Consider the following 23,998-nt stretch of genomic DNA (forward strand, 5'->3'; position numbering starts at 1 on the left):
GCTTCGGACTGTTACAGAAGTTTTTAATTTTGTTTTAGGTAGCTCACAGTATACAGCTGTAGCCTCACGCGCCCAGGGCTATGGGTTTGCTTCCTGTGCCATGTGATGTGTGCAATTTACATGTTATCCCTTTGTGTGTATGTGGGCGTGGTCTGTGATGGACTGGCATCTTGTCTAGGATGGTCTTGCTTGCTGTTCCAGGATAGGCTCCATGGAAAATAGTTTGATGGAAGAAAATGATTCGGATAACTTTCTGCCCTATTCTTTTGTGGGTCCTGCAGTCATGCCTTTGGACAGTAGCTGTGTAAGGCTTGGAGTCATAATCCCATTGTATGGTTTGTTGCTAGATAAAATCATTAGCTGTCATTAAATGAGAAGCTGAGGCAAAGATGTTTTCAGCTTTGCTCATTGCTTTCCCTAACGTCACTACTTAAAATGGGAGGTATGAATCAGTGTAAGATACAGATGGACACCCCCGCAGGCAGCAGCTGCCAATGTAACCAACATCTAGGAGGTACTTTAGCCCCTTACTTCATGTCCAACACGGACAGGCAGCTGTGTGCTGTGTTCTAAAGGTCACATGATGGTTTGCTGGTTTTAGCTCCTCCCACACAGGTATAGCAATGCTGAGTACTAAGGGGGTGTAGTTTTTACTGTTGTCACGGGCAAAAGTGTTCTCACACCTTGAAAAACTGAAGCCTTGATGATGCTAACCAGCCATAGCACTGCGGCTGTGCTGACCCCTGCGAATTCCCCAAATGTGGGAATCTCGACTGCATAATTTCTGGTAGTGGGGGACTGCGTTCGCGCTCTCCTCTGATTTTGAGGTATGTAACGTTTTTGGGGGCAGCGTGTGGCTAAGCCTGTGTGCCTGTAATCACAAGGTGTGTGTGTGGGCTGTAACTGGAGCCCCATCAGATCTATCCGTCCCCCTTGTGAGACACTCATACCGACACAGTTCCCCTCCAGCGGGGGGCCAGGAGATAATGGCGACGACCCATCTGTCTGGGATGCGGCCATGAACCTCCCTTCGAAACGGCTGCCCTCTTTGTGTTTGCCCACTAATTAAGATGCACTCGATCCTCTTCTTCACGGCCCATCAACGGGGGGGGCAGTAGCCTGTAGGGATGGCGTGACTTTGCCCCCGCGTGCAGGACCCACGGCTCAGCTCCCCTCGCACAGCTGGCTGCTTAATAGGTTCCTCCTCAGAGGTAATTATAAGGCCTGGATTACGAGGCGCGTGGCTCTACCAATTACAGCAGAAGGCTGGTGATGAGCATCGTTTTAAACCCCCAAGTTATAAGTTAAATGATAGCTATTCCTGAAAATTTCTCTTTGAATTATTTAAACACCTTTAATGACTTTTTTACATGTGTGTGTGTGTATAAATATATGATATAATTTTAAGATACATATACATTTTAATATATTAGCCCACACCTTGAATATATATTATTACAATAATTGTAGAAATATTATAATAACATGCTGGATGACCCAGTGGGTGGCGCCATCACCTCACAGCTCTGGAATTCTGCAGTTGTGGGTTTTCAGGTTCTGTCTGTGATGGACATTTCCTCCACCTGCTCCCATTTCTTTCCGCCGTCCAAGAACACGGTGGTAGGTGAAGAGATGTATCTAAATTTCAATCTCAAATTTCAATATTGTGTGAGCATGTATAACTCAGGTAAGACGTTATGTAGGATGTCACAATAAAGAGAATACTGCAGTGTCATTGCCTGTCTATCCATCCATGTTCCATTGCCACGTAATGGTTATAGGGTTGTAGAGAGGCTGCAGGCTCCCCCAAGTAGCGGCGGAAGAGCCACAGGATCCCCCGGGTAGCGGGGAAGGAGGATCCCCCAGGTAGTGGCCACTTTAAAATTATGCTCTATTCGCTATGATGTTTAGTTCGTTTTGGTGCTGGAGCTCAGTCAGCATTCCTGCTGCTCCAGGAGCGTTAGGAAGCTCAGAGGATCTGCTGCGTCAGGGCTCCACGGCATCCCGGACAACCATTCAGATGCAAGAGTCGGGAGTTTAGTGGCCGCGGGGTGGACCTGGCATTCCTCCGGCACCAGTTCCATTGAGGACAGAAACCTTGAGTGGCTGGGAGGTGCCGCTGCGTGTCGGGCACTGCCGTCTGCCAGCTTCCCGGGCAGAGAGGTAGTGCTCCTATCGCAGACAATGTGGTACCTGCAGTGTATTATAAAAGCTTGCAGGCTCCCAGGTCATTTACTGGAGGAAGGTTTACATGACCTTTGTGTCTGAGTACAGGGGGAGCTTTATGGCAACCTGGAAACAACCAAACCACTGAAGTTCATAGAGGAGGTTTAGTCATTTGGTCTGTGGAAAGTAATTAAAAAAACTCATTTATTAACTTCTGGTCTTTCCCATAATACCAGGTTTATAACCTCATATGAGTCATTTCTGTTTGCTGTAATGAGAACGGAATTCAATGTCTTAAATAATAGTTGAGATGGATCGGAGATGGGTACTGCATTTGATATAGTAGTGGTTCGACAAGCCCCCATGTATTTGGGGAGATTTTATTCCATACCTGCTGCAGCTTTGTTTGAGCAAACAGTTCAAATTCCAGTTGGTTCAATGCTCAGATGTGTGGTGTGTTTTTTCTATTAGTGAGATGTAAATACTTGTAAAGATCTAGTTCCAGAATGACTGGTTGCACAATTACAAGTCAAATGGTATGTTTTTTAGCATTGTTGTTAAGACTTGATAAGTATTTTGTTGCCCAGATATGTGTCTGTGGCATCCCCACACAGGTTGCGGTGAATGATTGATCAAGTATGTGATAGTAAAGGCCTCACGGGTTAAGGCTGAGGGACTGGCTGTTACTGAGGATTTTTTTAGGAGCAGTATTTTATCTGCAATGCAGCAACATCGCAAGCTCTGCCAGTGTTGGGAGACTTCTGAGGTTGATACGGAACATCCTGGAAAAGCAATCACCAAACCTCAGCAGTCTGCCCTTAGTTGGATTCTCCCTTCCACACCAACAGCATTTTTCACCCCCTTTTTGACATGTTCCAACAGGTCACCTGTTCTGAATGTATGTTTTCCCCAAATTAATTTGTTTTGCTGTAAACAGAGAAAGGCTGTAGCCATTTCTTGCCATTTCTTGAGTCAGCGCTGACGATAAAGACCTTGGCATTAGGATTATTAGCCTTTTTACCTGGTTATTGATATCTGACCTTTTAAAATGCCTCTGCAGTGTTTTCACACGTCATGCCTCTAATGTAAACTGTACTTCCTAGCAAAAGGAATGAACAAATAAAAAGAAACTTTCTTTGTGCCAAACATGTTATACTAATAATTACCTTGAGGATAATGTAGTACTTATGTCAATGTTCATTCTCTTTCATTTTCACTACACCATTGACTGGGTGAAGTCTTATCTTTGCAGGTGGTGATGTCAGCCTGGAGTCTGGAGGTTCATGACTCCAGTTTCACATTCTGCCCTGCAGTTCAGCTCTGTCTCAGCCTGCACTATAGTGTCTGACGGTCATGTGCCATCCGACCACACCTCCCCAGCCTTTTGGGTGTTTCGGATTGTGCATCGCGCTGGAACTATTCCGTAGTATAGGTTGCCCATTAATTGTGAATGACAGTCACATGCAATGGTCTATAGCATGAATGCCTTGTGTGTAATTGGGTTTGTTTGCACTAGAGTGGTTGGAGTGTTTTCTGAAGTGCTCAGGCTCTCTGGGAAATTGCTTTTGACCCGATTTGTTTAAAGTCAGTCGATTACATCACAGGTACACCCTAAATGCTAATACAGCCCTAAATAATGTTTATATTCACGGACCTAACAGTGCATAATCTTTCTTCCAGTACTAGGTAAACTGAAAATTGAAATTGAGGGGCCTTTTGTCATTATGTTCCTTTGTGTGGTTAATGATCGTGAGCTGGTTGCAGGATTTATAAATAAAATAAGAGGTAAACAGGATTTTCCTCATTTCTGTGTCTCTGTCCGCCCCCCACTGTGTCCTGTAAAAAAATGCCACCAGAAGGACCTGGAACGCTCTGTGATCCTCAGTGTCTGCAGGATGAGGGTTAGGTCCTAATCTCCCTGTGTCTGCATGTTTTCCGAATGATAAAAGGATGTCGTCGTCTTTGGACAGACTCCTTATAAGAGATCCTCTTTATAAACACCTCCTCTCTTGCCCAGCAGGGGGTGTGCAGAGGCTGTCAGAGAGAGAGCGTGTACCAAGGATGAAGAGAGGCAGAGCAATGCAGTTTTGCCTATATGGAAGATAATTAGTAATATTTTGTGGCACTGGTGAATGTTTTTATATCGCAGGAAAAATAGAGAAATGGGAGTGAATTCCAAAAGGACACCAGCAGCATTTGAAATGACACTGACACAATGCAGCTTTAGGAACAGCATTTAACTAGAACATTTTTACTCTTTGTATGAATGGCTGTAAGGATGTACTTGTGGAATTTTCCTGATAATGTTCCTGGTTTTTTCTTAGCTTGGCCACACAGGCTAAACGAGCTGAAGAAGCCCAGGAGCCTCTGTTGCACACGAGGCCAATTTGAATGTCAGCTCACACTCATATAATCAGATCTGAGCGAGACACATAATTGGATGATTTGGTGAATTAAAAGGCTGAGACCCTGACCGGCAGGCTGGCACTCACCAGGTTCCGCTGCTCCCCACAGAGCGCTGTCTCACTCTGCTGGGCGAAGGCACAGGGTCGCTTTCTGCTGATGCACAGCGCGGCGGGAATTGGGGGGGGATTTGGGGGGGGCTCTCCCGCCACCAGGGGCAGGTCTGTTCAGTCAGCGCCATCGCCAGCTCAGCCCCTTTAAAGCGAGCAGCAGCCTCTCGCCTCATCCCAGACTCCGCGCGCACTGCCACGGCGCTGCTCCGAGGAAGACAGGAGATCCTGCTCGAGTGGGTAGGGGGGGGTCGGGGAATCCAGCTCAGCCTGCTGTTGTCAGAGAGACACAGCACAGACAGGGGGCAGCTCCGACCTGTGAGGAAGGCTATCGTTTTTATGCGTCTCTTAAAGATCGCACAGGTCGGCAGAGGAAGGCGATGGAATCCGGAGAGCAGTGCAGAAGCGGCTGCAGACTGACAGAGAGCTTAATCACACCTGAGTTCAGTCATTAAGCGGCAGTGGCGGCGGCTCTACGGCGAGGCTCGCCTGAGATCCCGTCTCCGGCTGAATGGGAAGTCTCCCGGGCTCACTTTGCTGTTGCGTCGTGGAGCACTGAAGCAGGACAGTAAATGGCAACAGCTCTTGCTGATGGGTGATCATACTTTGATATAATTTTCAGCAGGACTCTCAGAAGCAGGTATGTTCCTGACTATTAATTGTGCCGTGCTTGTGTGAGGCTTTCTTTCTGCTTAGGGTTTTACTGAAGCTTCTGCGTCATTGAAGTTGCTTAACTGTTTCCCCGCGCCGTGCTTGATTTTCTTGCATGTCTGTCCTTCGTTCAGAGGGATGCTGTTTCAGTGCCAGTGACCTCCTGCACGTTTCACAAGGGGCAAATGGGGAGATGAGATGTGGCCAGTGCCTCAAAACAAGCCACCGGCTGCACTGTGCTTAGCGTGTAATGCAGGACCTTCCCCAGCGGTGAGCGCTTGCAGCCACGCTGCGAGAGCCGCCCCCCACCCCCACTTCTAGGAGCTTCTGGGCTTCAGTAATTCATCAGTCTAAGTCAAATCTTGCGACAATGCAAGGTATAGTGATGTTGAACCCATGGGAATTAGTGTCCATTTACTTCATGCATATTCAAAAAGCCAGCCACCATCCTTTGATATTTTGTGTTACTTAGTTTTATTATTCTCAGGCAAACCATTGCAATGGATGTCAAACCTCCCGACCTGAACCACCAAAACAATTAGAGGCAAAAACAGCCAATGGACACAAAATTAGCGGTCATGTGACATTACAGCCCCACCTCCAGCTGCGTGCTGTAATTATGGGAATGGTCAATTCCATTATTTATGCTTTGTGTTGAGGACACCCTCATAGACAAATTTACCCATTGCCTGGGATTTAGTGAGCAAACTTTCTCTAGCTCTCGAATGCCTTTTTGTAAATACAACTTTTATGATGCCCTGAGGACGTATAAATGTTTTACTTTGTTCTTTTTTGTCTCCATATATAATTCTGATTCTGGATCTTCAGAGATTTAATCCCATTTATGGGACTCAATAAATAATGCATTTATTTTGCTGGTAAAATGAAAATTCCTGTTCTGGTTTACAATGAAGGTCTCTTTTACAGTATGTTGAGTATGTTTTGTAAAACTTTTGTAAATCTGCAGTTTTCACAGGCATTGAGAATACTCACAAGCCCTTTTAGTCTCTGCAATTTTTCTCGAGTTTTTCTCAGGGCTTAATTAGTGAAAGCATTCTAAAAGCTTTAAGCATTAACTAAACAAGATTATCATCATCTACAACCTAAGTATTGTAGATCTCTAATGGAAACCGGTGTCACACCACCCTGTGCATTTGCACACAGGAGCTGTGATGTGACCAATGAGAGAGATTATTCTGTGTGGATCTGTAAATTAGTTGTGGGGCTCCTCACTGAATGCGGTCTAGCGCAGTGAGTAGCGAGTGATTGGCAGGAACCGGCTGGGCTCTTAATGTTCTACTGAAGGCCCGTCCGCTTTGCCGTCAGCCTTGCCAGTCTCTGCTTCGGCCATTTGTGTTGCTTTCAAAACATGTTAAGTGACAGTTGCCCCTAAAATGACACACCACTGAGCTACAGTAGTGTTAAAGGGAAAGAACATGTTCTTAGAAAGTCTGTTTTTTTTATATATATATATATATATATATATATATAGTCTTTCCAATAACTTTTGTAATACAGAAAAGCAATACTTCACACATGTATGTGAATATCTTTTCCCGAGATTTAAAAATGTAAGTTTAATATTATGTTATACGTTGCATTGTTTATGGTTCTCTTATATATGATCGCTGCCAAACGATTCCTGTAACCTTAGAGCGAATTAGATTGAGCTGTCAAATTATGGTGGGCAGTCAGCATTCCATTACTCTGTCTAAAAATCCATATTGAAACATTTTTGCAGTGTTCAGTCTTGTGGTATTGAACCCTGTGTCTAAAATGATCATTTTAGCCAGCAATCATAATTCAACCAGGGACACCTTTGTGTTGAGAATTGCGCCTAAGTCAGAACAGATGCTTAGACCGTTCATGCAAACACTGACATATAATCCCCCAAAAGTAGCATTCAGTTAATCCATACTCTAAGTTGTTAAACCTGTAGTGTGTATGAAACTATGCCTGTTGATACCTTAACTTTAGCGCAAAGGTGATTTATATTTTTGAGTTTTTGTGTGTGAGAAATACTGCCCCCCCTTCCCAGTATTTTAGTATCTTGAATCATGGTTTAACAACCAGATGCTTCCGGCTATAGGTGTAATTCCTGTAATTTTGTGGCCTGTTTTTCTGCTTCCTCTGTCATCCCTTAAACTTGACCGTGTGCTTGGGCTAAACCACAAAAGGGTTAATATGGAACCTCCCAAGATTCCTCGGAAATTTTACTGTGCTAAACACCATAGCAAGTGAATTCATGCTCTAGACACTCAATATCCTCTATGGAGTTAGTCTGTTTCTTCCCTGTTAATGTCACTCAAATCATTTGCCTTGTGTAAAACTGAATTATGTACATGAAGGCATCTGTGTTGATGATATGAAACAATGTGTTAATATATTGCTATCAGGTATTCTTTTAATTAATGTTTTTCTTTTAGAGCAATGCCATAAACCATGAGGAAAGCAAGTGGATTTCACGATGTTTCACACCCTCCAGTTGGATGTACAGTCTTTGCAGTTTGGCTTCATCATATTTAAAAAAAACCATAAGCAACACATTTTCATCTTGTTGCTCAGGGTTGACTTCTGAAGTGTTTATGGATTTGTGTGTGTTTGCTGCTGGATTCCCTACCTTTTCAGCTTTATCACATTTTAAACATTGATATTCCTCTCCATGGTTTCTGCCCTATTCAAGAGCCTGACGTCCTACATTGTAAATATTTCCAAAGGAATGTTTACAAAGAAACTGGCTAATCCCACAAAGAAGAAAGAGAACAGTGACCCTACAAAGGATCAAAAATCCCAGACCCCAGACTCCCCAAGGAATCCAACACTTTCCACAACTCTAAAGAGTACAGTCAAAAATATTTCTCAGTGTCCCTCAGCTCGCAATATATCGCTTGAAGAAGACAGTCATAAAAACAACTGCTCATCACTCTCTCCAACGTTCAGTTACCGTGTAGCGATAGCTAACGGACTCCAAAAAAGTGCTCTCTTGGTTAACAATAATGAAGGTCTCCTTCAAGAGGTCTTATCCACTGAAAGCAGTTATTCTGACTCTCTGAGTGAAGGTAAATATATCCAGATATTTGATGAACACAAAGCTTTTACTATGCCAATAAGAAGGAACAGGAAAAGCCTGACCAGTCTGGCACCCTCCGATGGAAGTTCTGAGGGTGAGCGTGTAGAGCGCACCAGTCTGCATACACTACGCCTGGGAGCTTTGCGGAAGCTGAGGAAGTGGAAGAAGAGCCAGGAGTATGTTCCTTCGGATGCAGATACGAGTACCTGGCGGAAAACATTGGGCATCCGGAGCAAGTCCCTGGACCGGGCTGGGAGGCAGCAAAAAACCAGCTCACTAGAACCTGGATCTAGTTCCACAGGTTGCATCAGTCAGACACATGATGTCATGGAAATGATCTTCAAAGAGCTGCAGGGAATCAGTCAGATTGAATCAGAACTGTCAGAGCTGCGAGGTCACGTCAATGCACTGAAGAATTCTATCGATGAGATTTCCAGCAGCGTGGAAGTGGTGCAGAGCGAGATCGAGCAGCTGCGTTCAGGCTTCGTGCAGTCCCGGCGTGAGACGCGTGACATACATGACTACATAAAACAGATAAGCCAACAAGACAGCAAAGCGACTCTCAGGTTTCTGAATGTGCCAGAGGATGAGCTAGAAAACACTGAGGATCTCATTTACCAGATTTTCAAGGAGAAAATGGGTTTCACTGAAGTGCATAAGATGCCCAAAATTGACATCGCCCATCGATTAGGGCAACAGAGGGAATGTTCGAATGCCAAGCCCCGTCCCATTATTGTTATCTTTTCAAGCCCCCAAGACCGAGATTTAGCTTTAAAAAAATGTTACAAACTTAAAGGCACAGGTATTTCTGTATCTACTGATAGCCTTAGTCATGAAAAGGATAGGAAAGAGAAGGGAATGACCTCTTCGCAAACATATGAGAGTATGGACATTAATGTTTGTACGAAAGACAAAAGTGACCTTGATGACTGGGACTCAATGGACAGTGACAGGGAGTTAGAGGCTGACTTAAATAGGAATGTATATGAAATTTTGTCTAAGGCCACGCACAAAAGTAAATCTGACCCAATGAAATCCCACGAAAGTGATGGCATTGCATGTTCAGGAGCAGTCCATTATGCTGAGGACACTTATCAATCAATCGAATATGAAGATCAAGACAAGCAAGAAAAGCCTTATTACTCAGATTTAACCCCCGCATGGCTTTCCCAAAGTGAGTACTCAACTCCTAAGCTGAGTCACTCTGAGTCAGACTGTTCAAAGCTGTGCCAGTCCTACTCTGAGGATTTCTCTGAAAACCAATACTTAGGCCGGACCAACGGCTACTCTTTATTGTCTTCCTCAGATCAGGAGTTGTGGCAGAGAAAGCAGGAAGACATGGCTCCCACGTGGTGTCCAACCCCACCTAGTCAGACACTTAGTCAGGAAAATCAACACTTTGTGGAATCAAATGAACCAGAGACCACAGAGACTGTCGACAGTGGCGTGAGCAATGGGCTGGTATGTGTCTCAGGTGACAGGAGCCACTACAGTGGTTCCCAGCTGTCTCTGCAGGGTGACCTGTCTCCTTGGAAGGACTGGCACCATTTAGAACAAGGTGCAGATTCGGGCTTTGATGCCTCAACGGAACAGAACCTAGTGTCGGAGGTCAGCAGTCCCTTTGACCCGACAGCTAATCCCGGGTTTCCTGAGAACATCATAAAATGCCAAGAAGTGGACTTACAGTTTGAGGGCGAAAACTACATGACCCTAGACAGTACCCCTTCTACATGCCCAGGTCTGGAGAGTGAAACGGCCAGTCAGCCTGACGCCCAAAGTGATCCAGAGCTCAACGGCAGCCATTTTTATCAGAACCAGACAAAGTCCTCAACCATGTATCGCAGTCAGAGTGAGATCACAAGTGAGAAATCTGAGGAGGTGCCTAAATCCTGGCACAGCCGACTCAGCATCGATCTCACTGACAAAACGTTTAGTTTCCCAACATTTGGATCAACTCTACAGCGAGCCAGATCTGCCCTGGAGGTTGTCTGGAACAAAAGCTCCCAGAGCACGAGTACCCCGGCAGCACCCTCCTCTAGCTCCACTGCTGCCATGGCTGCAGAGGAACCTGCCAATACCACATTCATGGGCGGATTCAGGACTCTGTCTCAATCCACTGTCAATGACTCAAGCACGACAATCGATTCAGACGTGTACACTGAGCCCTACTACTACAAGGCTGAAGAGGAGGAGTGCGGCGAGCCCACTGTAGACAATGAAACCCATTACGTTGAGGTCATGGAGCAAGTGCTTGCCAATCTGGAGAATCGTACGAACACCAATGAGCCCGAAGAACAGTACCAGGACTACAGGCTTCCGGAGGAAGGGACCTATGTTCTGGAATACGACTGCAGCTACGACGAGCAGTATGAAGCAGAGTACAGCGAGGAGTACGATGAGGACCAGGTTACTGAAGAAACAGCGGAATACGACGTGGCATACGCAGAGGATATGGGTGAGACTGAGGACGCTGAGGAGCAAGTGGATTATGGGGAAGCTGCAGAAACGTCTACAACAGGGGAAAGTGGTGAAATAAACAACATTATTGAGAAAGAGGATGAAAATCAAAACGTGCCTGAGGAACAAAACATTGCAACTCCACCCAAGAAGAGGATAAGACCAACTTTTAAGGAGGCGGCACTGAGGGCATACAGAAAACAAATGGCTGAATTGGAGGAACAGATTCTTGCTGGAGGTACAGAATATTGTGTACTGCTAAGTTTTGTTTGTTTGTCTCATTATTCTCTTTAGCCTATAATTACTACTATTAGTTTGAGACTTTCTGGGAAAATCTGTTTTGTAATGAATATTACTTGGGAAATACCTTTTAAAAATTTTTTTAATTTTAGTTTTCAAATAAATTAATATAACATTATAAAGATTAAATCACCTTGTAGTAGACTGTAACTATTCCAAATTCACCAGTGGAAGAAGGTGTTAATTTGACTGGAAACCCCAGAATCTGCTCTACCAGTGCCATGGTATAGTCAATGGAGTTATTGAACTGGTCTGCTAAGGGAAAAGGAAAGGACAATAATAGTATATTTTCTTTCTAGTCATATTGTGTAGATGTTATGTATGCTGACTGTTATTTAGGAAAACTGAGATCTCTTATATTGGCAGGTGTTTTGGAGTCAGATAGTGTGCTGTACATATAGTGCGTGTTGATGTTACATTTATGCATGTATGCATGTTGTATTTCTTGAAGGGATTGATGATTTTTCATTAGTAGAAAACCCTTTCCAGCCATTATTTATATGAGTTGCATTGTGTCCTTGACCTCCATTAGTCCTCAAAGAGGGATAAACCGGAGCAGTATGAATCTGTAATGGTAGGCAGGCTAGGATCTGAGCCAACCAAGGAAAATAATAAATTGTTTCAATCAGAAAAACAAAGAGAAGATTAGGAAGTGGTTAGGTTAGTGCAGTGTGCAGTTGTATGGCTGTAGTGTGTGCATGGTTTGCATTTTATAAATTTTTCCCCGAATGCCGTTTGGCAGTTACTCTGTGGTTGGTTTATGGATTGATTGGGTGACTGGTTGGTTGCTTGGTATGCATATCATAAATGATTATGTTGCAAAAGCACAATGTATATTTTATGGTGCTGTTGGGTACTGCAGGATGTGCATGATAATGTGAGGTCTTCAGGTTCCTGAGGAAAAGATGAGGCCTTTGGTTTCTCTTACATAGTAGAGGGACTTGAGAGTCAGTTCCTGACCTAGTTAATGACAGCCTCCAGCTTCAAAGTACACGCAGTGTGAACGTAGGCCGCCATCTTTATTCTGCAGTGCCCTTCTATTGTTTGGCTCTTTTTATATCATATTTTTTCTTTAAGGAATTGTGTTGTGAGTTTGACCTCTGCTCCTGTATGTCTGGAATTTGCAGGTTCTCCTTGTGTTTGGGTTCAGGGTAGGAATTTGCAGGTCCTCTTTGTGTTTGGGATTGGGTTAGGAACTTGCAGGTTCTCCTTGTGTTTGGATGTTCTTCTCATAGGTACTCCAGGTTCCTCCCAGAGGCAAAAGAAATTAGATGAATTGTGTGCGCTCTGCGATGGACTGGATCCCAGACAGGGTGTCTTCGATCTTTTGCCTCACTGCAATAATTCACTGGATAAGTTCTTATGTAAAATGGTTGCATGGGTTTTGACTTTAACAGTTTACCATTTGTATTTCTCAGCCTTCCAATCAACTTGGCTGTGTTGTGTTTAATTTAATTTCCATTTATATTGAGAATGATTCTGCCATTTCATTGTTTCATTGTATCAATTCTATAATGAGGTGACCGTGATTGAATCATGATTAAATTTACAGTGATTGTTTTAGTTTCCTTTGTCAATGAGATATTGTGTATAAAAGCAAAAAAAAAAAAAGTTTGAATTGTAAAATGATGAGGATGCACAAGGCAGTGAATTGCCTTCTGTTTCACTCCTGGTCTATTATCTGCATCCAGAGAATTGTCTGGGTAAATTCCATAGGACTAGTGGCACAGATGGTGTCTGTTTACATATGCTGGAGTTTGCGTTGACTCTGTGTCATTGACTGTATTTCTGTTTTGGAGTTTGCATGTGACTGTTAGTGCTGCTGAATCACTCCTCATTCAATACACAGACATGGCAAAGAGTCATAAATCGCACCGGTCTCTGTTGCTGATGGCAGCCTAGTGATTTTACTCATCACAGAACCTTAGCACATAATTGTTTTTTTCATATGTTACATCAGGTATGACTGTGGACTCTAGTCGACACCAGTGTTAATATCTGTCTTTGCACTATTAAAAACTGATATAGAAAAGATCGCAAAAGTTGTGAAGGACTTTGCATCGAATCTTGTTCCCCAACACATTGCTTCTTTCTAGTAGCTCCTCGATCAGGTCTTTAGCTTCTGTCAGGCCAATCTTCACTTCACTAGAGTTGCTACTGTATTGAGATGCTAATTCCATTCCCCAAGGGCATTTTCTAACCAGGTCAGCGTTGTTTAGAATATTTCTTCTGCAGCATTGTGGAAGCCTGCCGTAGGTTCTTATAAGGGACGAAAAAGAGGAGAGCTCACTCTGCAGGCCAAAATGTATGGGTAGAATTAAGCCTGTACATTTCATGCAGCCCTATTGCTAGAAATAGCATGAGTGGTGCTGAACCCGAATATTAAAGTGCAAGTTATATGACATTTTTTAAATGGAGCTAATTATTGGTTTTTATCGCAGTTGAGCAGTTGTTGCTGGAGTGTGAATGTTAAAACTGGACACGAAGATATGAGGATCTCAGTTTCAGAAGCCACTACAGAATAAAATATCAGTTGCTGAAGGGGAGAGATGTTAAATGATCATCTTATTGAATAAAGAGACTAAACCCTATAATTTGGAGGTAAACATTGCGTGAATGTCTTTGGGGACTAATAAAATTGTACTCCACTTCATTTTGTGGACGGAGGTGAAGTTCCACCATCATTAAGCGACCAGCAAGGGTTTCCTTCTCGCAGTATGACTCCGGTGGATTTGGTGTGAGCTGAGCCGAATATTGGCTAATGCTAGTTCTTAGTAGCTAGTTTCCATGAGCTTATATGGTGTTCTCTAATTAATCCCAAGACGGAAGATGACAAAATCTTTATGATCCTTTTGCCATCACACTGCTGCCTTTAACCAGGAAAACCCAAACCATTCAATTCCTTTGGGAGCTATTTGATATTTTTATGGCCACTGAAGAAAAGACATTTTTTTTCCCGCACATTACATTAATGTCATTTTGTACCATCAGATGTTTGCAATTTGAGAAGCAGCGATAATGGCATCGGGTAATGAAAATGTTGCCACAGTACACATTTAAATCAAATACATAATAGCAAACTAATTGGCAAACACTTCACATGTCCCCTGCTTTGCTATGCGTCAGTCCTGATCTGTTCTAGGCAGGAAACAAACCTGATTCTGGTCAGGGTACAACAGCATACAACGATGCTAATCAGCCTTATTGGTTAATTATGAAACACTCATCACACAGTTCCAACAGCTCTTCCTTTCAACCGTTTCTTCGGGTTGGCCTCTATGGATTTTGATTTGTCAGGTAAATAATTAAGATTCTGTTTTCCCAAATTCTGCAAGACGATCAGTGACTGGATCAATGATTCCCTAAATTGAGGAATAAACATTTCTTAAAAGAAGGACCTTTAAGTATTTGGCATATTGGAGGAATGTATATTTAAATGGAATAGAATGTTTCCCCTGATGCGTTCCCCCACAGAGGTGAGCATACTCCCACCAGTGGACAGAGAGCGCTCATCGGAAAATATGTCGCGTCAACCACCTGAAAAGCAGACAAAAAATATCTGCATTTTTTTAACTGCTGTCATTAAAAGAAACACATGAACACCATGAATCCTGTCGGTGTCCGTCTGACCCAGTATAGTTGATGTAGCATCTAGCTTCTCAGTGACTTGATTTTCTGGCTGCACAGTACAACAGGAGAGGTGACATGAGAGTTTTCCCTGATAGATAACTTGCATGACCATCCTTGTCCATTGACTGTTGACTATGGGGATTTCTTGATGGAAACTAAGGTGACAGTTGATGGTACTGACTTGTCTTAGACTGTCCTTTTTTTTATTGATTAAGGTTTCATAAAGCATTTATTTTATGACTATATCCTTGTTTTAGATTTTAAACTTGGAGTGCCATTTAATATTGGTGGTGCAGGGAATTCAATTACGATACAGATTCTGGGGTTTCTAAGTGCGGCAGATTGAATTGTTCTTGAGAAAAGACACAGCCGATACCGTTTTCATTGTTGCCTCTATGTTTTATGAGTCTCTTTTGGTCAGTCAGCTCTTTGTCCAGGTTGTGGTACTTCTTTTAATAATTTAGTTTTAATCACCCCTAGCCTGCATTATTGCTAGGTACATATTCTTTGCTTTGTACTTGCAGTGAATTTTGAATCGCTCTTTGAATATTTGGGGTTTCCAGCGAGAGGCACGTTGTGTCTCCAGCTGGTGATTTGTGATGCTCTTGCAAAGATTTGCTTCAGTATCTCTTTATTGTTTCCCCCATTACCCAGGATGTGTCGCCATTCCTGTGTGCTTTTATTATTCGAATGAGGTGTGATTCTGAGGCCTAGTCTGCCAGTTTCTAGTGTCGCTGGTGGTTTTGGGTTCTAACAATGTTCCCTTTCTCCACGGTTCTCTTTCAGACAACGCTGCACTGGATACACAGGTTTTCAAACTGCTGCTCCTTGCCTTTTCTTTGGCCTCATGTCATCGTCGTCCCCATCCACATTCTTTCGTGTCTGTGTTTATGCCTGTTTAACGTCATCTGACCTTGCATGCTCAACGCTGTATTACATTTTCCTTACCGTCGATGCATTTGTAAACAGGGTGGACCTCATGCAATGATGATGATTGTTGCATAAGCACCATCGGAAAGTAGCAGCAGATAGTTTCACTGCACCGTCCAGCATGATAATGCTGAGAGTTTGATCTCAGGCTCCATCTCTGTCACGAGGTTGTACCTTGAAAGCTGCTGGCTGAAAACCATAGACCTGCTCTGCTCTGGCACCCAGTGCAGATGTACATAGACTGAACTGCTCCAGTGAAGCACACTGCCACATTTGGACACGGGTCGCTTCGGGTAGAAGCCTCACCTAAGAGATGACACGGTTACGTGATCTGCAGGAACACAAGCGCACTCTCCAGTGACGTATACATTGTCTCTTGTGTGAAGGCACGGCTGGCGAGCGGGAATGTCCTGGATCCCTCCAAACTTCTGGGGCTTCAGGGAGCTGGCGGGTGAGTGAAACCGGTATTGAAAATCCGGTTAATGGTTTTGCTGGTTCTGAAACTCCACAGCAGGAAACGAGGCAGTTTTTAAATAGTGTATCATTATTTTTCTGCAGTTACTGAAGTAGGCTTAAGCTGCAGTTAATATAAAAATTATTTTTTAACATGCCCAGACATAAATTGACCATGGTGAGGAGAGTATGCTTTATCACACACAGATAGATACGGTTGTATTCAGATGAAATTGTGTGACAGAGAATACGAGCCTATAAAGATACTTCTAAAGTTGTAGCATTTGCTTACTGTACTTTGCCACACTTATTGCTGTCCTGTTGTGTGTCGTGTCGTTATTGCCTATTACATTGTAATATATGTTGTGTATTGTGTAACTTCAAATTTACCTTCACTATTTTCACCTATCTGGAATGGTCTCCCTGTTCAGGCACATGCCAATGTGTGGGGGGGGAAGGGGGGGAGGCACACATAGCTCCCCCGCTGTGAGAGCTGTCAGCCCCTTTATTCTTTTTGGCATGTGGGCTCCATACATCAGCTTAACTCGCTCTGAGGAGAGCACCATTCTGCAGTTTGCACCTGGCTGACCGTAGATATAGCCGCAGAGCAATGACGAGGAGAGGAACCCAGCCATCTGGCACTATGCAAGCCTGGAACAATCCCCTGCATAGATCATGCCTTGGTTTGGTAATCAAAGAAGTATTGGACCATGAAAATCATTCTTAAAAGAAATCGCTTTAAACCCTACTGATGTTATACAGCTCTACAGGGGTAGGCAGACAAACTAAAATATGTCTTCCGTGAAAAACTATGGTGGGAGGCAGGAGAACCAACTGGGCCTGTGCAATTAGCATCTCACATGTGTTTGCTTGCCTAGTTTTGTCCACAACAGGTTATACTGGTAGTTGCTGAAAGATAACTGGACAATCATGAATGTTTTATTGCAGTGGAGTTAATTGTAGGCCTGCTAGCAGTCAGACAGTCACCACTTCTTCATTTTGTATTAATTCTAAATCTTCCTTTACCATGGAAGAGCATGTCAATCTTTGCATGACTTCACAGCTTTCAAAAAGCCGTCCAGCTAAGCTCATCGATGACGGATGAGGGACAGAAGTCCCTGCAGGGAATTTCACAGAAACGGGACGTGTCAGTGTAGGAGCAGGATATGGATGAGTTGTCTAAACACCTTTGGCTGATGAGCGCTGCGAAGATACCGCAGGCCACTGGTATGGCCTCAGGCTCTGTACTGGGCGATAAAAGCTTTCCAGAAGAAACTAAGAACAGCAGCTAGAAGATAACAGAGAGAGGGGGAAAACAGATGGTAATCTAAGCAGCGATCGGGCTGATGCATTTGTCGATCGCATACAGCACAACTGCATGGACTGAGCATGGCAGCTACTTGTAATTTAAGACTGTGAAATGTGAAAGTAGTGAATTGATATAAGGCTATTCAGAATCACCAGCACTCCCACCCACCCCCATCTGCAGTCCCCAGCTCCCATCTCTCAGATGGGGGAATGGCAGGGAGGAGTGACCACAGTCAGGCCCAAAATGCCACTGGCCCCACAGTTCCTGACTACCACGCTTTGACTGGCTGTTGCACCTGGAAGCCTCATGGCCTCCAGACATCCCCCACCTGGGGAGTGCTATTTAAAGTGGCTCTGTCCTTCCTGATAGTGCCCCGCTCTTGCCCCATAGTCCTGGGGGTAAAAAGGGGGTCTCCCACAAGAGGGGGGGCAGGGAGAGCAAAGAAGATGACAGAGAGTCTGTGGTGTTTGCCAGCACATAAACGAAATGACCCTTTTTAGTTCTGCTATGTCTTCCACGGCGGAGCATTATTATGATATTAATGCAACATAAATCTGTCTCCCTGGCCAGGCCTGGCAGCATACTTTATGGTATTGACAGCATGCCAGATTTACGGCGCAAGAGAACCGTGCCCATTGTTCGCGACCTGGTGAGTTATCTAACCTGGACAAGGTTTATTCTGATTGGTATTTCTATTCATTTGACTTGTTGCACGTGTCGCTTTTCTGGTGGTGACATTTTTAACTTAAGAACAATTAACAAGATCTTTGTCCCATTAATAGTTGACATTATTGTTATGCATTTTTTCTGGAAGTGCTATCAGTGAACCGTACAGTTGATAGGATGATAAAATTTGACTGAAACTCATATGACTCATATAATTCAAGTTCTTCGATTTTTCATTGCGGTTTAGCGTTTTGCGTGCCACCCCCGACAATTATAAGGATATTTATGATTAATCATCTGTGATCCTCAGTGTTCATATCGAATTAAATAAATTCAGTACTTGCAATTATGATAATGCTTACATAATACTGAAGGACTGTATTTGTCGTCTCTCGTATATATAAAAAAACAACATTCATCTGGTAAGTATGGGTTGCCTATTATTTTTAGGTTCTGCATAAATATTTATGATGCCATACCACACCTACATGGACCCATAATAGTTATGGGTAATATTTTTCTGTGAGTTGTCAGATTTCTGTCTGATTAATGTCTTCATTCTGTGGGACCTTGTTGTAATTAGTTGTTTGAAATGCTGACAACTCATCCCAAAAATATATCTGAGGACTTCATTGAACTTTGATTTAACTGTGCTGAGGCTCTTAAATCCTGTAAAAGTGATGGGTAGCAAAGCCTTTTACAGCCTAAATGAAGTCGTTGAGCTTAAGGTTGGACTTGGTGCCGTCTAATCGCTCTGCCGTCCACAACAAGCTGCATGACTGCTTCAGCACAGTGACGGCGTGGGGCACGCTGGGAGTGAGGAGGTGTAGGAACATAAACAAAGCCATTGATAGGTGGCTGATAAACAGTCTGCGCTTTGAAATGATATTGCGATGCCTGCAGTGACCAGAGCAGGTGATATGCATGTTCGACAGGCTTACAGTTCATGCAGTTCACCTTCGCTCCTCAGCCATGCCCAATTTCCAGTTTCTTGCACTTACCTCCTTCTTCCACCCTAACTTGGCTATAAATGAAGGTTGATGGTAAAGACTGACATAACGTCAACTGTCGATGCCTTCAGTCCTGCGAACCTGACCTCCCCCTGGCCTTAATAACTGTGTAACACCTCCCTCTCGCCCTCTCTCTGCCTCTCTTTTATTACTTGGACTGAGATCAAAATGTACACTATAATTTATCTGTGCGTCAGCACAGCAGCGCGAGTGTCACTGTAGATGAGTGCATGTGAGCTTTGTTTGCCTGCGTGGTTTTTTTTTAGTTTTTTGGGTTTTTTTTTACCTTTGCAGCGCAGACAGCAGAGGTATCGATGGTGCCACCAAGCACGAGTTGGGTTTAGAAGTGCAGTGCATGCACTAGTAATCACTCAGTTGTTTTGCCTGTTTTAATTAAAGGCAGAAAGAGCATCTCCACAGACTTCTCCACGATGGGTGGAGAAACACCTTGCATGGCTAAAATACACCTTTGCAGTAGATACAAACATACCTAGTGTGTTGAGTGGTCTTCACTGCTGGTTAGGATCTGTGTTGAGTCTTTTCCAGATTTAAACTCATTCACTTTTGTCCTCTCTTCAATCTGGTTCTGGAAATCACAGGCATTGGTAAGTTACTCTTCTGTATTCTACACCTTGTATCTGTTCTTGTGCTTATGTTCAGACCCCCTGTCTCTTAGCATCTCTGCCTGTTTTTTTTTTGTTATGGGGTGTTTAAAAATGCATAAGAATTTTTTTTCAAAATACTTAAGATTCAAAAGGAGTAAAAATGACAGCATTCAACTAGTTACACAATCTGTGCTTGCAATATATGGGTATCCTTTTAGAAAGAAAAGTCTTTGTATATTACTGGCATTTTTTATTACTCTTCACAAAGTTATGCCCAAACGAGGCTGGTCGCCTTCAGTGACTCTCATCTGTGATCTTGTGATCTCATCTTTTTTTATCTGGTAAACTGAGGTTAATGATAATTACATCTCCAGCTTATGAGGTTTCACCTTTGGAGAAATGCATTAGGTTTGTATGTAGGGGGGCATTTTAATACCTCTATTGCAATCCTCCATTTTGATTTTGAGGTAATAAAATGTCATACCCCTAGTGAGGTAATTAAACGTTTGAATAATACTTCAAAGTCAGCCATAAACTGAACAATTCCGGGAAAGACTGTTATTCCCAGCAGCAGGAATCCTTACAGAATCACTCAGTCCACAGTGTTATTGGGGTTGTGTTCATGTTGCTAGCAGGATTGTCTTGTCTTGTCATTACAATCAGCATATTAATATTGTGTATTCTTTTGTAGACTTTGGCTGCCCGAAAGGCTGGTGTATCCTTTGCTCTGGTGGCCAGATCAACCCTGAACAACGAAGACCTAGTAAGTTTTTCCTACATGACGCAGTATTAAGATATACATCGCAGCCCAATCAGCAAGTGTTTACCCAGCGGAAGGCAGTGGAGTTTGACTAATGTGACACGCCATGCATAAACGCAAATAACGGGGACAATTAAAGGATTAGCGACGGTTCACATTGATCTAAATTTTTAATTTGCCCAGCTCTGAAATTAACGGCACTTGCAGTTGCTATCAAATACCTCTCTGAGGCCGACTGCCAGCCGTAGCGTGTGCGCTGGGAATTGTGGATGGTGCAAAGCTACGGCTGGGTTTATGGAAAATTTATATCGATATATCAGTCAAATGCAGTTAAATATGGCGTTTTCTTCTTGGCCAGTTTCTTGAAGTCAGCATTTTGTGTGTGAGGATATCTGGAAAAAGCTGCTCCGTTCTCTGTCAGACAAAACTCCTCCTTTAATTATGTAAACTCCTTTTGATTGAAGTCAAGCCAAAAGAATCTAGAGCCACACTTTAATCAATGAATGGCTTTGTCTTCCATTCCGCTGACCTCCAGAAGTACTTGCATTAATTGATTGGAATTGATTTGCAAGCTTTCCTGCCTTCATAAATAAAACAGTGTCCAGGCTGATGTGAAGAAAACTGTAATGCAGCTTAATTATATTGCGTCCTTAGGAATCATTTATATAGCAAAGGAGTGTTTCCTCAAAAGGCAGTCATGTTCATGAGAGGATTTGTGAAAATGGTTCCTCTGTGTTTTGATTTAATATATATTTTGCTACATTTTCCTGCCATACCTGTACCTTATTTTGGGATAAGTATGCATTACATGTTCTAGGATACCTCATTACTGTTCTAGGATTCTTCCAGTGTTTTCTATTTTAAAGATGGACTTTTTTGGGTTTCATTTCTTGGGTGAATCTTATTGAGCTGCTGGCTCAGCAAAGCATAGTATAAATCGAACTTTGAGTTTTCTGGGGTGAATCTCCAGATTCTCGGTGTTAGATGTACCCACAGAATCTGTGTGGGCGTGTGCCTAGGGCTCCGTTGTTGGTTTGTCTTAAATCCCTAATATGAGCGCACCTCCCGATCCTCAGTGTGGGCGTGTCCTCATATCCTCAGTGTGGGCCGGTCCTCAGAGTTCCTGTGTGGGAGTGTCTTTGGAGCCTCAGTGTTGGCAGATCTCTGGAGCCTCACTGGGGGTGTATCCACATAGCCTGTCGGTATGTATTTTACCCAAAAGGCTATTTATGTTTGGGCATATCTCAAGACCACCATTGTAAGTGTATTCTGGTGGTCTGAAAGTCACAGCAGCAGTTGCAAGGGTAACTTGAACACCACCAGATGCCAGTGTGTCTTTCAGCTCACGTAAACGCTGGTAGAAGGTGCATCAGTCATGCCAGTGATCGGAGGTGTGCTAACAAGGACATGGAAGCGCTCTGCCTCCAGCCATACACATTCAGCAGAATTCCCTTGCTCCAGAGATTATGCAGTGACAGAAAATAAGTGAGCTGAGTCTGTTCCTGGAATGTCCACATAGTATAGGCGGATGTACCTTTCTATTGGTGCTTTGTTTTGGTTTTTAAAGACATTTCCTGTACGTGAAAATGTGAATTGAGGGTTAATTGCTCTTATTGTTGCCGCAAGCGTGATACTGGTGACAAGGCACCTTGGCGTTGTAGTATTGACATCAAATTTAGTTAAATACTTCTGTTCCATCTTCAGTAATTACTTACGGCTAAAATAATGCTGTATGAACTCTATTGTTAGCAGCCGGAGGCTCTTGTTCTTCTTGCCCTGTCGCTGATGTTTCTGCTCCTGTGCTGTTCTCTGGGTCGTTTCCTGTGCGCAAATCTGACCTCAGGTGATATCCTGAGAGGGCGTTAGAGGGGTGTCTCTCCGATATGAACGCGATTCCCCAGCCGGCAATGCAAGAGCAGCCACTGTGCTGGTGCTCTTTGTCGCGCAGCAGTCAGTCAAGCTTGACAGAGGCCGCAGGTCGATGCCGTACGTGTCCGCGCCATGTCTGCCAGAGTTACGCCACAATCGATGTGGTCAGGCCTTCCGTGGACTTCTCCAGCTTCACCTTCAGTGCTAACTACAGCCCACCGTGCTAAAAAGAAACATGGACACACCAGAGTGTGTAATGGAGATGATATGTGTTGCAGGGTATGTAGCGGATAGCAAATGTATTTAAGTTTTTAACTGGAGCTCTGCTAATATTCTTGTGCTGTTCTTGCTGCTATAGATATGGTCTGCATGGAACATACCAATTAAGTTAATTGTATGTATGAAACCCAAATACGCTGCCAAGCCATATTTATTACTTATCATCTCTCTCAGCAAGTATACTTATTTCCATAGTAATAGTCAATAACCCAAAAAAACTGTAATCATCAATTTTGTAGAAGATGTAGGAGCAAAAAAGCTTGAGTAATATGCATTGGGGTAGAATCAATTTTATTTGGTTGTTTACAAATGTGTTTACAAGGGGCAGGCTTATTTTATTTACTCTATTCTGTGGTTGTAATTAAGTGAATCCCAATTCGAGGCGGCTTAAATTTCAGTCTGTTCTAGAGCCTTTTAAAGCAAAGAAGTAAATATATTTCAAGCTTTTATGATCATTTGACTGGCCAGTTCAGTCATTTTTGAGTCTTTGTTGTTCGTTTTTATGGTACAGTGTCTTGCGTAGGTGTTCAGCACTGCACTAAACAAAGCGCTCTGTATCTTAAATCCAAGATTCCTCCACAGTATTGGTTCCCTCTGCCATTTTTTGTGCTTATGTCAGCCTTATGATGTTGTGATGTGTTTTTCTGGAGTAACAGTATACACAAACACATATTTTTTGTTAATATAAGAAATTTAACCGCAATTCTAAAATGTCATACAGTAAGCCCGGTTTATCCATAGGCCAGCACACACAAATTAGTTTTGCCCCTGGCAATCTTGGCCCCCGCCACTGACGTCGGAGGCCCAGTAGTATGAGCGCGCCTGGGGGGAGAGTGTTAATGGACGCGAAGGCGCGTTGGTGCCATCGCCGCTGCTTCGCTGGCTCTGTGTGTGCCGATCGGCTCGGCTCGGCTCCCTCAGCTCCCATGCACGGCGTCAGCCATGAGCTCTGTAGATAACACATTGACATCTGTTTCGCGAAATCTCCCCCGGACAGGAGCATGGAGCTATTTTCGAGGCAAATACGCAAACACACAATGCAGCCTGTTCCGCTGTGGCTCCTTGGCTCCAGCAAAGCTGTGATCGTGCCTCTCAAGAGTCGTGGGTGTTTTTGTATCCGGTGCCGTTTATGTGGTGGCCTGGCCTCCCCCAGACACGTACAATTTGGTAAATTGTAGCGGTAATTAAATTTTCAGTATTTTGCTGTAGATGGATCAGGCTATTGTAAAAATTCTTGGGAAAGTATGTGTTAACCAGAACAGTGGTGGCTGTAGAAATAATTATTATTATTACTTAGTATGTCTTATTTCTGTTGCCAAGGTATTAATAT

General features: G+C 43.4%; 1 protein-coding gene and 1 non-coding gene across 4 annotated transcripts in view; both read left to right on the top strand.

Moving 5' to 3' along the window:
• The first annotated feature begins 650 nt into the window (after positions 1 to 650).
• Positions 651 to 819, top strand: LOC125704319 (U1 spliceosomal RNA). The gene has a single exon (XR_007381085.1). It is a non-coding gene; the product is annotated as a U1 spliceosomal RNA (small nuclear RNA).
• A 4,110-nt stretch (positions 820 to 4,929) lies between these two features.
• The window catches only part of LOC125751991 (protein unc-13 homolog C-like), an 82,203-nt gene continuing 63,134 nt past the window's right edge, over positions 4,930 to 23,998 (top strand). For 2 of the 3 annotated variants that reach the window (XM_049031483.1, XM_049031485.1), the window contains exons 1-6: positions 4,930 to 5,319; positions 7,757 to 11,095; positions 15,574 to 15,596; positions 16,104 to 16,168; positions 18,050 to 18,128; positions 20,452 to 20,523. In XM_049031483.1, the coding sequence (XP_048887440.1) occupies positions 7,993 to 11,095; positions 15,574 to 15,596; positions 16,104 to 16,168; positions 18,050 to 18,128; positions 20,452 to 20,523 (3,342 nt within the window). In that variant the 5' untranslated portion in view covers positions 4,930 to 5,319; positions 7,757 to 7,992. Of the gene's footprint in view, positions 5,320 to 5,464; positions 5,708 to 7,756; positions 11,096 to 15,573; positions 15,597 to 16,103; positions 16,169 to 18,049; positions 18,129 to 20,451; positions 20,524 to 23,998 lie in introns of all 3 variants that reach the window. The other variant, XM_049031484.1, reaches the window with a different exon arrangement.

Source organism: Brienomyrus brachyistius, chromosome 11 (assembly GCF_023856365.1).
Source record: "Brienomyrus brachyistius isolate T26 chromosome 11, BBRACH_0.4, whole genome shotgun sequence".
Taxonomy (NCBI): Eukaryota; Metazoa; Chordata; class Actinopteri; order Osteoglossiformes; family Mormyridae; genus Brienomyrus; species Brienomyrus brachyistius.